The 14,507-nt window shown below is 40.1% G+C and overlaps 1 protein-coding gene across 1 annotated transcript in view; it reads left to right on the top strand.

Moving 5' to 3' along the window:
* RTF1 (RTF1 homolog, Paf1/RNA polymerase II complex component) overlaps window positions 1-14,507 on the top strand; it is a 46,758-nt gene that overhangs the window by 6,194 nt on the left and 26,057 nt on the right. Inside the window, exons 2-4 of the mRNA XM_024201759.3 lie at window positions 2,402-2,512; window positions 8,684-8,831; window positions 12,304-12,508. Coding sequence (XP_024057527.1) covers window positions 2,402-2,512; window positions 8,684-8,831; window positions 12,304-12,508 — 464 coding nt within the window. The remainder of the gene's footprint in view (window positions 1-2,401; window positions 2,513-8,683; window positions 8,832-12,303; window positions 12,509-14,507) is intronic.

The raw sequence follows: 14,507 nt of genomic DNA, 5'->3' as shown, positions 1-14,507 counted from the left end.
TTCATGAAAAACCCATTGTTAATATTATAAATATTCCAGTTCTGTTAAAAATAAATGTTTAGATGTTTAAAGCACTTACTGCTTGATCCTTCCCCTGATTCTGTGTCCGGGGTAACGGCTGGGGACGGTTGGTAGGGGATCTCGGTAAGGGTGATGAAGAGCTCCTGACTGTCGGGGAAATCAGCGGTGCAAGCGCAGTCGACTGCCTCGTCCTCCTCATCTCCTTCCTCATCTTCCCCGTCCGCTAATATGTCCGAGGAACCGGCCGCGGACAATATCCCATCCTCAGAGTCCACGGTCACAGGTGGGGTAGTGGTGGCGGCCGCACCCAGGATGGAATGCAGTGTCTCGTAGAAACGGGATGTGTGGGGCTGGGATCCGGAGGGTCCGTTTGCCTCTTTGGTTTTTTGGTAGCCTTGTCTCAGCTCCTTGATTTTCACGCGGCACTGCGTTGCATCTCGGCTGTATCCTCTCTCTGCCATGGCTTTAGAGATCTTCTCATATATCTTTGCATTCCATCTTTTGGAGCGCAGCTCGGAAAGCACGGACTCATCGCCCCACACAGCGATGAGATCCAAGACTTCCCGATCAGTCCATGCTGGGGCCCTCTTTCTAGTCTGCGATTGCACGGCCATCTCTGCTGGAGAGCTCTGCATCGTTGCCAGTGCTGCTGAGCTCGCCACGATGTCCAAACAGGAAATGAGATTCAAACTGCCCATACAGGAAAGGGAATTCAAATTTTCCCGGGGCTTTTCCTGTGTGGCTGGTCAGAGCATCCGAGCTCGGACTGCTGTCCAGAGCGTCAACAGAGTGGTGCACTGTGGGATAGCTCCCGGAGCTATTAGCGTCGATTTCCATCCACACCTAGCCTAATTCGATATGGCCATTTCGAATTTAGCGTTACTCCTCTCGTTGGGGAAGAGTACAGAAGTCGAATTTAAGAGAGCTCTATGTCGAACTAAATAGGTTCGTGGTGTGGACGGGTGCAGGTTAATTCGATGTAACGGCGCTAAATTCGACATAAACGCCTAGTGTAGACCAGGCCTTAATCTTCTGATGTTACATGCCTTTGTTTCAGAGAGAGGTTTGAAAAAACCATTTGCCAGTGGAAGCTTCCCTAGCAAGTGTGTGGACCTAAGCCATCAATTTCTGCAGAATTTACATGCATTTAAAAAATGAAGTTCCAACCCATACGGTTGTGAAGTCAAGCTTCCATTTGTGGAAACTAATGTAAACCAGTTTAGTGTTATCTTTCCAAGACTGCAGAAGTTCCCATGTGGTGATGCTGCTGCTGATAGCTTAAGTTCAGAAGCAGCAGTAGTGAAGGATTTTAGAGAATCTGCTGTTCAGAACCATGCAGGCAACAGCTAAACTCTAGAATCATGTCAATTTCATGCCGTTGCTTGTGCTCTTTGAAAAAGCTAGGAATGATGCCAGGGAATGGAATTATTCATGGTGGGAGAGCCCATAAATAAGGTAAGGGTAGAGAAGTTGTGTCACTTTACATCCTTACAGCAAACAGAAGACAAAAAGCTCCTCTTCCTTTTAACAGCTAGGGAGAGTTGACACTTCTGGTTTATCAGACACAAACTAGCCAAAGGCTGCTGCAGAACATAGAATCCCAGCCCCACCTAGTGGAGGTAGCAAGAATTTATTTTATTGCCCCTGGACCTACTAGTGGAGCCCTTGATTCTTGACACTTGATATCCACTTTTGGCTAATAGATTTACTCCTCTTGATAATGCATTTTTGTATATTTTTTTCAGTTCCAGTTTTTGAAAATGCTCACTAGAACTTTGAGTTGTGGGAGCGTGACTCTGCTAATTTACAATCTTCCAGCCTGAGGCCTGCCATATCAATGTGTTTATCCAAAGATTTAGTGTGTCATTTTATTGTAGTTATGGGATGTGAAGAGAGATTGAATAGACCAGTTAAGATTCTGAATCGTGTATGTCTTTATGTCTTTGTAACTTTAAAATAACTTATTTAAAAAGTATATAACTACTAACATACTTCAAAAAATTAGATTTCTTAGGAATTACCTGACTAGTTAGAGGCAGTTGGCCTTTGGGTCATGCAACAATGCACTTAAAGTGTCGCCACATTGCAAAATGCGTTACAATCACCAACAGGTAATCTGTCTTGATGCTGTCTCTTTACAAAGTAAACAGTAATAATAATACGTAGCACTTATGGCATGTCATCTTCAAAAAATTTTTTCCAGCATTGATCTGTTTTTATTTTCATGTAATACAAACACAAATTTGATGATTGACCCTGACTGAGAGACCTACCGCCTTTTGGAAAGTACTTGGATACTATAGAGAGGGGTACAAATATAAGAACATGGATTATCCAGTTATTTGGCTTTAAAATAAGTGTAAACTTTTTTTTGTACTAGGAGCTCCTGTCATTGGCCAAACGGAAACGCAGTGACTCCGAGGAGAAAGAGCCACCTGTTAGCAAACCAACAGCTTCTTCAGACTCTGAGACCTCAGACAGTGATGATGAGGTAAGTTTGACATGATATATCTGAGTTGCTACAGCTTGTTTGTCTGAGAGTTCTGACATAATTAGCAGTGATATTTGTATTGTACAGTATACTCAGAACCACTGTGTATAGACACACGTAAAGTGAGGCTGGCCTCTCTAAGAGGCATAACCAAGCCTAGAGACAATGGCTTCAGAAAGAACTTGTCTTTCTTTCCCTTTCACTTGGAATTCAGCAAATGCAGAATTGTAATTGTATGCTCAATACACCAAATATCTTTAGAAAATTCGGCACTTGTTTAATGCTATGAGAAAATTGCCTAAATGTTTTTTGACCTTCCTGCTTAAAACTACTGCTCTCCCCATACAATATTGTCAGAGGCAAGATCTGTGGAGGTGCTTGAGAGCCCTTCAGTTTGAGGGACTGCTTGCTTTAGAACTTGAGTATTCTTTGGAGTTGAGGGGCTTGGCGTTAGAACTGCCCTTTGCATTGTTCCCCTCTAACCACCTCCAGAAAACCTTGTCTGAAATAGCCCAAATTTGATGATCACCAGCATGCTACAGAGCACATCTTTTTACCAGAGCTTTTGAGGAAGTGGGAATGCCTGGGGAGAGCAAGATATTTCTGATCTCTCTTGTTCTAAGGGTTTGGCTGGCTATTTCTGTTATATGGTAAGGCCTGGTTGTTGGCTTTGGTTTTTTTTTTTTGTTTGGTCTTGGTGTCTAGGAATTCTAGAACTGGGGATCGGTGTCTCCTAATTTAGTTTTTATTAAAAATAAAAATGACCCAGTAAGACAGAGAAATTAACAAGATGTTTGCACAACTACATGAGTAAAAATATTCTGTTGCAATGTTACAGTTGGCTTTGCAAACATCTTTCTGCAGGAAGTGGAGTTGATGGTTCATTCCACCCCTTAAAAATGGTCACACCAGGAACTGTTTGAATTCTTTCTACAATTGCAGGAAAGAACATTTTGACAATTTGAAAACCACTAGCATAGACCAATGATAAACAGCCATTCTCCCAAATTTCTAGCGTGTAGTAAAGTATTTTTCCAGTAAATATAAATGAGTAGGAAGAATGTGATTGGCTATAGTTCTTCTGCTGAGACATTTATAGAAAACAAGGATTGAAACAAAACTGTGGTGTTAAGTCTTTACAGAAGGAGATGATGCTGTGAAGCTTCATTCCAGTGACTTTCTATTATACTTAGTACATCTTTGAAATCTACAGATGCTATATCAGAGCTAGGTGGTATTAGTAACAAGTAAATTGTTTTATTTGATGACTGTTTGCTTTTAATCACTCACCTTATGCATTTTGATTTTCTGGCACACAGCTGATTTGTTCTAAGCCATCTATTGATGTAGTTTTAAATGTAATGTACATCTTGGGGATGTGAAAAATTCAGTTCATAGTCATTGACTGTCTCGTCACCTTGCGCAAGTATTTATATTTGTTCAGTTTTTGGACTCTGAATAAATACAAATAAAAAAACCCTGTCTATACGTATTCTGAAGTTTAATTTAGGATTTGATTGCATCATGATTCAATCTGCAAACCTCCATATTCACTGTGCACAAAATATGAATATAAATGGGTTTGTAAATTAAAGAAAAAATAAAGCAACGTGTTCAGTTTTCACCCACACTGATTTTTAAGATGGAGTACATATTTCTGCTCCACCATGTGCTATTCATGCACCTTGATCATTGCAGTAGATTTTTCCATGAGTGAAGACTCTGACTTTAAAATATCTTGCATGCAACAGACGGAAGTCGTCTTAGCAGGAAGGTAACCATGGAAAATCTTCATCCCTCCTCTTCTTTCCTTATGGCTTAATTCTGCAGTGTTTGGTGCTCTTGGCATGGTAGGGTTTGTGAGAAGGGAGGGACAGGACTATGACTGTTCTCCTTCAGTCAATTATCCGGTTGCACGTGCGCTGCATCCCCAGGTTTGTGAACTAGCCCAGCATTTCTGCGGAGAGTCAGTAGTACACTATTGTCACCTCACTGTTCTTGCAGCTCCTGTGGCTCCTCTGGGGCTTGCTCTGCTTGGGTGAGAAGTGTGCTTCTAAGTCCGTGATCTGGAGCAGATGTAATTATAACCATTTAGCAACTCATTGGCCTCTTAAGTGAAATGCAGCAGCACCTTTGCTATATCAATATCTTGTGAGGTGGAAACGGGGGGGGGAAGGAAGCTATCTGTGGGGTTCTACTTCATTCCCTCTCTGCTTTTTTCCCTGCTGAACAGCCATGTGGAAGCAGGGCAGAGCTTAATGTTAAAAGAGAAAAAATCCATAAAGAAATTGCATGATTGTTGCAGGTCTTTAACATCTGTGACAATAAGTGGAACACTTAGAGGGATGCTGAGAGCATGGAATACACCAATAAACACCTTTGCTAGTCATCTGTCAAATCTCACTATCCCAAGATCTCACAAGATTATTGGTTGTTAGTATTCATAATACACCTCTACCCTGATATAATACTGTCCTCAGGAGCCAAAAAATCTTACCGCGTTATAGGTGAAACCGCGTTATATCGAACTTGCTTTGATCCGCCGGAGTGCGCAGCCCCGCCCCCTCGGAGCACTGCTTTACCATGTTGTATCTGAATTCGTGTTATATTGGGTCACGTTATATCGGGGTAGAGGTGCTGGTGGGTTTTGAGACAAATATACGTTAGCTGTTTGATCCATCTATAGTACTTGTATATATTTCAAAAACTATGGAAGTGATGGAGCCTCCCCCATAAACTGATGAGCAAAGGATATTTAAACATGGGAAGAGAACGCACTGCGCAGCACTAAGTAACTTTCAATTGTGGAGCACTGTGTGGAGAGGATGAAAGAGGGAACATAAAAATCAAGAGCTTGGAAAAATAAAAAGTTGTTGACACATCAGAGGATAAGGTCTATAACTGAGTATCAGGAGAGTTAATTCAGAAAGCTGTGGTGTCTAGGCATTCTAGGAATGGCAGGCTAACCAGATGAAAAAGGGTACTTGCAGAAGGAAAACAGTCAGATTTGATTAATGTGACTATTGATTGCAGGCAGGGAGGATGGGTGTTGATATGTCCCAAAAGGAATAACAGGTGTGGTCTGAGGTATACATGTGACTAAGTTCAGATCTGACACTGAGTCCGAATAATACTTAATTAGTAGGGCTGTCAAGCGATTAAAAAATAATTGCAATTAATTGCGCGATTAAAAAAATTATGGAATATAGTTTATTTAAATATTTTTGGATGTTTACTACATTTTCAAATGTATTGATTTCAATTACAACACAGAATACAAAGTGTATAGTACTCACTTTATATTTTTGATTACAAAGATTTGCACTGTAAAAAACAAGAGAGTATTTTTCAGTTCACCTCATACAAGTACTGTAGTGCAATCTCTTTATCATCAAAGTTGAATTTACAAATGTAGAATTATGTACAAAAAATAACTGCATTGAAAAATAAAACAATGTAAAACTTTAGAGCCTACAAGTCCACTCAGTCTTACGTCTGCCAATCGCTCAGACAAACAAACTTGGTTACGGTTTGCAGGAGATAATGCTGCCCACTTCTTCTTTACAATGTCATCCAAAAGTGAGAACAGGCGTTCGCGTGGCACTGTTGTAGTCGGTGTAACAAGATGTTTACATGCCAGATGCGCTAAAGATGCATATGTCCCTTCATCTTCAACCACTATTCCATGGGACATGCATCCATTCTGGGTTCTGCTCGATAACGATCCAAAGCAGTGTGGACTGCGCATGTTCATTTTCATCATCTGAGTCAGACGCCACCAGCAGAACATTGATTTTCTTTTTTGGTGGTCGGGTTCTGTCGTTTCCATATCGGAGTGTTGCTCTTTTAAGACTTGTGAAAGCATGCTCCACGCCTCGTCCCTCTCCGATTTTGGAAGGTACTTCTGATTCTTAAACCTGGGGTTGAGTGCTGTAGCTATTTTTAGAAATCTCACATTGGTATCTTCTTTGCGTTTTGTCAAATCTACTGCGAAAGTGTCCTTAAAACAAACGTGCTGGGTCATCATCCGAGACTGCTATAAAATGAAATATATGGCAGAATGCGGGTAAAACAGAGCCGAAGACATAGTTCTCCCCCAAGTAGTTCAGTCAAAAATTAAATGAACACATTATTTTTTAACGAGCATCATCAGTATGGAAGCATATCCTCTGGAGTGGCGGCTGAAGCATAAAGAGGTATGAATGTTTAGCATATCTGGCATGTAAATACCTTGCAATGCCGTCTACAAAAGTGCCATGCGAACACCTGTTCTCACTTTCAGGTGACATTGTAAATAAGAAGCAGACAGCAGCATCTCCTGTAAATGTAAAGAACTTGTTTGTCTTGGCGATTGGCTGAACAAGAAGTAGGACTGAATGGACTTGTAGGCTCTAAAGTTTTACATCGTTTTTGTTTTTGAGAGAAGCTATGTAACAAGAAATCTACATTTGTAAGTTGCACTTTCATGATAAAGAGATTGCACTACAGTACATATGAGGTGATTGAAAGACTTTCTTTTGTTTTTCATTTTTACAGTGCAAATATTTGTAATAAAATAATAAAGTGAGCACTGTACACTTTATTGTGTTGTAATAGAAATCAATATATTTGAAAATGTAGAAACATACAAATATTTAATAAATTTCAATTGGTATTTGATTGTTTAACAGTGCGATTAATTGTGATTAATTTTTGAGTTAATCGTGTGAGTTAACTGCAATTGACAGCCCTATTAATTAGGCAGTAGTTTTGTGTCCCCTCTCTTTTTAAAAAGGCTGGGGGAATGGTCTTGAGTGCAAGATCTCACTCATGCAAAAGGATATATGTTGCTCTACCACAAGGAGTTTCTATTTAAGGGACTGGTTGCTTAAATAATGTCAGGTGGACTGGACCCTGACTGTGGGTGGTCACGGGAATGAGGTTAATATAATGGCATGGTGTGAAGATACAAAAATTTTAAAACTCTTACCCCTTTTGGAGATAGAACCTTCTTTCATATCCAGTGGGAATTCCCAAAAGCACAAGACTACTGATAGTTAATAAGGGACCAGAGCATATGAACACACTGTTTCCTGAATGATCGTTGACCCTTCTTGTGGGTCGATCAGCTGTGACTGGGTGATGAGTGGTAAGGGATGAAGAAGAAACCTAATCAGAAAATATATGGTATAATAGAAGGTAAAAGGAATTTGTGCAACTACAGGGACACAATGTTAATCTTTTGCACCATGTCCGAGGTGCTGTCCATACATACTTACAGACTTTAAGGTCAGAAGGGACCATCGTGATCCTCTAGTCTGACCTCCTGCACATTGCAGGCTACAGAACCTCATTGATGTCTCCCCCACCCCCCCTTACAAGAAGGTACAGTCCTGCCCCAGGAAGCTTTTAATTTAAGCATAACAACAACCAGAGAAGAATGTTAAGAGAATGCTGAAGTTGAGCCTTTTAAGTATAAAAGTCAAACTAAATTTATAGTTCCTGTGGCAGCGATTACTGTGTGTCTTACATATATGGAAATATTTTGTATTATTGCATATGGTGTTCCATGCATTAATTTAGGGACAAAAAAACTGCAATTACCATATGACTTGTCTGTTCTGTGTATTCCTGGTAGGGGTTGAGGATGAGGACTTTTTTGCAGGACTCTGTCTCTATACCTCTTTCCCTTAGTGGAATCTAAAATGTGCTTCTTGAATAAACTTGATTTGGAAACAAATCAATCACTTTTTCCTGTTTAATAGTGGGAGACTAAAGCTAAAACACTGAATAAGAAATGTCCAGCTATATTGGTAAACTTTTTTTTTCTGAGTAAAAGCCCTCAGTACTCAGATTTGCTGTTAAATATTACAAAACAATTATTTTAGAGTTTGGGGACCTTTCTGTGCCTTAAAACTGTTTTGTCCTATCAATATGAGCCATCTGTTAGCAGGTGGTAAAAATCTGGATGATTTTCATGTGACTGATTGTTAGGTCTGATGGGATAAATGCACGGCTTGCCATTTGCCTCAGTTTTCTTGTAGCACTGATTTGTCTTCCAGCTGTCCGTATATTGGAATGTTTCTCAAAACTATTTCTTACACTGTGGTGTGGTTTTGATTATTTTTGAGGATAGTGGGTGGGGTCTTCCAGTGCCTTGTCTCATGTTTGTCCTTTCCTTTTACTTTTCAGTGGACTGTTGGAGGTTCTAAAAACAAAAAGAAGGGAAAAGCTGGCAAAGTAGAGAAGAAGGGAGCTATGAAGAAACAGATGAACAAAGCTGCCTCCTCAGGCAGCTCAGACAAAGAGAGCTCAGCTGAGAGTTCAGCACCTGAAGAGGGTAAGAAAACACTCCTTGTGCACCAGCTGACAGTGCTACTCAGAATGAAGCTACCTCATTTTATGTGCTATTCAGTATGTCAGTGATACCCCAAATCATCTTCAGAATACTTGTTTTATGCTCCTAGTAATCTGGATGGTCTTGTCAAATGATTTTTAGACTTGCGGTGGCTCGGCACTGACCTCAAACTACCTGTAGTTAAGTACAGTATTGCTGAAAGCACTTATTAAAAATACTAAATAGTACTTCAACAGAAAAATGTTAAACCTATCTGTCTCTGTTAGAAATTAAAGATGGGGAGGGCAGAGTTTTTAGGCCCTCTAGTTTGTTCCTTCCCTTTAGGAACCACTGTCTTTTATTCCCATGGATGTCTCCCCACACTCACATAAACTTTTCCTTTGACTGTCGTTACAGGTACTGTGCTGTATGGGGAATACTTAATTATGTATTCATATAAGACTGCTAATTATCCTATACACTGTATCAAAATTCTTATACTATGTGTTGCTGAAATTGTAGAAGAAAAGTCAAGTGTAACTTTGTTTATGGTAAAAACGTCAGGCAGGTATCTGGTAATGGAATAAGTCTAGGAAGATGTTAGACCCATTGTTTATCTATTCTATTATTCTGTCTTGAACAGTGGCTGGTAACAGATATTTCAGAGGAAGATGCTGTAATCCATGTTAATGCAAAGAAAAACTTACAATGACAGTTCTTGTTGCATCCAGGCACATCCCACCCACTCAAAACCTTAAAAGCATTATAATAAATTAAGGGAAAACTCTCCCATATTCTTTGCCACTTTCATAATGCCTGCCGTAGTGGTGATACCATTCTTAGAAGTTTAGGGTTGTTACTTCCATTTTCAACAAATACTGAAAAGCAATATGTTCCCCAGCTTTATCAAACACACACTGACTGGAAAACTTAACAGTGACCTCAGCAATGTTAAGGCAGAATAATTTCCTAAGTGAATGAACTGTGTGACAATCAGATATGCCAATCTGTTGATATAAGAGCGTATGAGCTTAAGGATTTGTGCTAGATTGCAAGATTGAAGTTGGGGGATGTAGAGCCCTATAAAATCTCTGTTAACAAGAACTCGGACGGAATCGTGGAATCAAAATAATACAGAATCCAGGCTCTCCCTAGCATTAGGGACCGCAGTGGCAGGCAGGCAGTGCAGGCTACACAGCTGAGCTAACTGCAGCCCCGGAGGTAAGAAACCAGTGGATGCTGGGAGGGGGGACACGGGGGCTAGAGCTGTGGGGAGGGACATGCGGGGTGCTAGGGCCACCAGGGAGTGCAAGGGCTAGGGGAGAAGGGCCAGCATCTGGGATTTAAGTGCAGCTTTTGAGAACTCAGTTCCTTGCTGTGTTAGTTTCACAGGAGTTGCGGCTCTCAGGCAGACTCCAACCATGCAACAAAACATTGATCAGTACAGCAAGCTACCGCCTCTCGCCTGCCTCTCATCAGAACTGTATGAACAATGGCTGGTATTTCTGCGCAGCACTCAAAATGAGCCTATCCCAGATCCACTGTATCTTTACACTTACTGGAAGGTTATGAAAGGACGAGCGCCTAAAATAGCAGAGGTGGTCTTACCCTTACATCTTTTTCCCTGTCAGCTCTGTAGACACAGAGAGAAGCTTTAGTAAATATAAAAATCTACTTGCAGCCAAGAGGGAATCACTTTCTGTAGGAAACACTACAAGGCTAACCATGTTGTACCACAGTGGAGATGTCTGCCAGAAATGACATTTAAGTTTTTCAATTTGTAATGCTACTCAGCAATAAACTGATGTGATACTTTGAAATTATTTAATCAAATTTGAAATGAATTTAAGCATTCCTTCAGAATATAGGAAGTTTGAAAGTACTGAGTTGAATTTAAAATGGCAACAATGACTGCTGCAAGGATGAAATATTTGATGCTTAGTGCATTTTTTTTACTTTTTAATTCCAATATGAATTCAGTTGAATTGACACCGTAAGAGCTCTTACTTCTGTGTACTTGTGTTACTGTTCAGCAATGTTAGTTTGGTCACGTTACTGAGCACTACTTTAAAAAGTGATTTAAAATGTATTACTTTTACTGTATACTGTATATCTGCAGGATGTTTTGTTTAAATTGTAGGATTTTTTTTTGTAAAATCAGTTTTTCCCATTGCAGTCCAATTCTGAACATTTTTATGCATTTACAGTAAGGCTACTTAATTGTTGTCAATGTATCAAACAATTTTGATTTGAAAAAACCCCATAAAGACAGAATTAATTTAAAAAAAATGGGGAAAAAAGCAATCAGAAAATAATAAATCTGAAAATCCACAATAATAAAACAGATTTCATAGGGTCCTAGGGCTGTATTGCTTTTTAGTATCTGTTGGGGATGGGGTCAGGAATCCAAGATTCCGTCTGTGACTCTGGGAGGGCAATATGGTGTATTGGTTAAAATGACAATGTGGAACAATCAATCGAGATGCAGTATGGCTGGGTAATATTTGGGTGGTCCCATCAGAGGCCTAAGCTCTGTTCTCAGCAGTTCCTGAAGCTAATTTGTTTGTAAAGTGATGGTGGGAAGGTACTGGCAGTTATAATTGATTGCCTTCTTGGGTTGTCTAGCAATAAAGGTGGTGAAGGGTATGGAACTATAAACTACCGTCAGTTGAGCTGAGAGATGAACTTAAGGTCTCCTCAAGGAACTATCCCTTGGGGCAGTCTGTCTCAGCTCTAGCCTGTGTTGTAGCTTAGCAATGTTCTCACCTGAAGTCCTATTCAAACAACATTCTGTTGTTTCAACAGCTGTGGGAATGATGATGTTGACAGTGCTTAAGCTGTCAGCTTCATGCTGGTGTATTAAAACTAACTTGTAGGAAACCTGGAACCTACTTCTAAGTGGTACTGTGTCCTACTTAGCAGATGTAAAGTAATACGTGGGGCATAAATCCGATCACAGATTAACGTTCTTGTCAAAAAGGGTTGAAAAATTAAAAAATGGTAGAATCACTTTTGATATCTTATATTCAGTGTGCGTCAACCTGATCTGCATCAAAACAACGTGAAAAATTCACATACTCTGTCACTCAGTATTTTTGTTAAACTTATTTTTCCTGAAATGTAGAAGTAACAGTCCTATCAAAATGAAAACTTCTTTGCATCTTTGAGTGGACATTATGGTGGAACAGTAGTGACACCATAATCTGTTGAAAATTCTGTAAAGTCCTTGGACTCCATGATACCTTGTAGATAGTAGTGCATTTTGGGTGAAAGCAAAGTATTCCATTTTGAGTTTTTAAATGTACTGTCTTTCAATTTAATTGGCTTTATTCTGATTCCTTCTTATTCCATACTGTTACTAGTGTAGTGGAGAACAAATACGGCTGCCATATTCCACATCCATTGTTGGTAAGGCCAAGCTGGAGTACTTAGTTTTACCTCAGCATAACGTAATTGTCCCATGGTTTCATTTCAGGTGAAGTGTCTGATTCGGAGAGCAACAGCTCCTCCTCCAGCTCAGATTCAGATTCATCATCTGAAGATGAGGAGTTCCACGATGGTTATGGGGAAGACCTGATGGGAGATGAGGAGGACAGAGCTCGGCTGGAACAGATGACAGAGAAGGAGAGGGAACAGGAGCTATTTAACCGGATAGAGAAGAGGGAAGTGCTGAAGAGAAGGTAAGTTTATGAATTATTAAGAACATAAAAACGGCCATAATGGGTCAGACCAATTGTCTGTCTAGCCCAGGATCCCGTCTTCTGACAGTGGCCTGTGCCAGATGCTTCAAAGGGAATGAACAGAACAGGACAGTTATCAAGTGATCCATCCCGTCATCCAGTTACAGCTTCTGGCAGTTGGAGGTTTAGAGACACCGAGAGCATAGGGTTGTGTCTTGGACCATCTTGGCTAATAGCCATTGATGGACCTATCCTCCATGAACTTCTTTCGTTCTTTTTTAAACCCACTTATACTTTTTCCTTTCCCAGCATCCTTTGGCAATGAGTTCTACAGGTTGACTGTTCGTTGTGTGAAGAACCATTTGCTTTGGTTTGTTTTAAACCTGCTGCCTATTAATTTCATTGAGTGACCCCTAGTTCTTGTATTATGTGAAGGGGTAAATAACACTTCCCTATGCACTTTCTCTACACCATTCATGCTTTTATAGACCTCTATTATATCCCTGCTTAGTTTCTCTTTACTAAGCTGAACAGACAGAGTCTTTTTAATCTCTCTTCGTATGGAAGCTGTTCCATATCCTTAATCATCTTTGTTACCCTTCTCTGTATCTTTTCCAATTCTAATATCTTTTTTTGAGACGGGGCGACCAGAACTGCATGCAGTAGTCAAGGTGTGGGCGTACCATACATTTATCTAGCAGCATTATATTTTCTGTCTTATTTTCTATCCATTTCCTAATGGTTCCTAACATTGTTAGCTTTTTTGACTGCTGCTGCCAGCGAGCAGATGTTTTTCAGAGAACTATCCATGACGACTCCAATATCTCTTTCTTGAGTGGTAACAGCTAATTTTTAGACCCCATCATTTCTTAGGTATAGTTGGGATTATGTTTTACAACATGCATTACTTTGCATTTATCAACATGGAATTTCATCTGCAATTTTGTTGCCCAGTCACCCAGTTCTGTGAAATCCCTTTGTAACTCTTAGTTAAATCCAAATCTAACTGCAATCATCTGCAAACTTTGCCACCTCACTGTTTACCCCTTTTTCCAGATCATTTATTATGAATATGTTGAACAGCATTGGTCCCAGTACAGATCCTTGGGGGGGACCCTGCTATTTACCTCTCCCCACTGTGAAAACTGAGCATGCATTCCTACCCTTTTGTTTCCTGTCTTCTAACCAGCTACTGATCCACGAGAAGACGATGTGACATTACTCAGGGTACAATCTGGATTGCTGAACAGCTGTGTCCTCTCAATTCTTCAAGCTGGGGTGCCTTTTACACTGCTTTGCTGTGAGAGCAACCACTTTTGGCCTGCTCACATACGGCCTCTCGCATGCAAATTACTGCCAGCTGAGTTATGAGTGCTCTAGCCATTCACTCCTGAATTATATTGCAGAGTGACACCAGCAAATTCCCAGTCCCAGACTTGTCCCCAGAATGTGCATCTTGTACTGCTCAGCTCTTTCCTTCTGGACAATACAAGCTCATAGTCTATTTTATTAATAGAAAATAATGTTTGGACAACTTCATTTGAGATAACTCTTCAATCCAAATGTACACTGGTTTAGATAAAACAATAAAACAAGTTTATTAACTACAGAAAGATGGATTTTAAGTGATTACATGTAATGAGGAATAAGTCAGAATTGGTTACAAAAATATAAAAGGTAAAATTCAAATGAATACCTAACTTAACAAGCTAAGTGAATTTAAAGTAAAAAGGTTTCTCTCACCACGTGCTTACAGCAGTCTGGCTGGATTCTTTTCAGCCAGGACTCCTCCCCCAGTTCAGTGATGCTTCCTTTGTCTTTCAAGTGTTGATGCCATGAGTTAGAGATGAGGGGAGAAAGATAATCTGGAGAATGTTCCCCTTTCTTGTAGCATTTCTCTTCTTTGAGAATCAACTCCAGCTGGGATTCAGGCGACAGCAAGTCTGTTTGCATGGGAACTTCCAGCTGTTCCACTGTCAGGATATACATTTTTTTGCTC

Source organism: Terrapene carolina, unplaced genomic scaffold (genome assembly GCF_002925995.2).
Source record: "Terrapene carolina triunguis isolate 2854851 unplaced genomic scaffold, T_m_triunguis-2.0 Scaffold96, whole genome shotgun sequence".
NCBI classification, from domain to species: domain Eukaryota; kingdom Metazoa; phylum Chordata; order Testudines; family Emydidae; genus Terrapene; species Terrapene triunguis.
The sequence above is the reverse complement of the archived record's forward strand: the minus strand, read 5'-3'. Positions and strand labels throughout refer to the sequence as shown.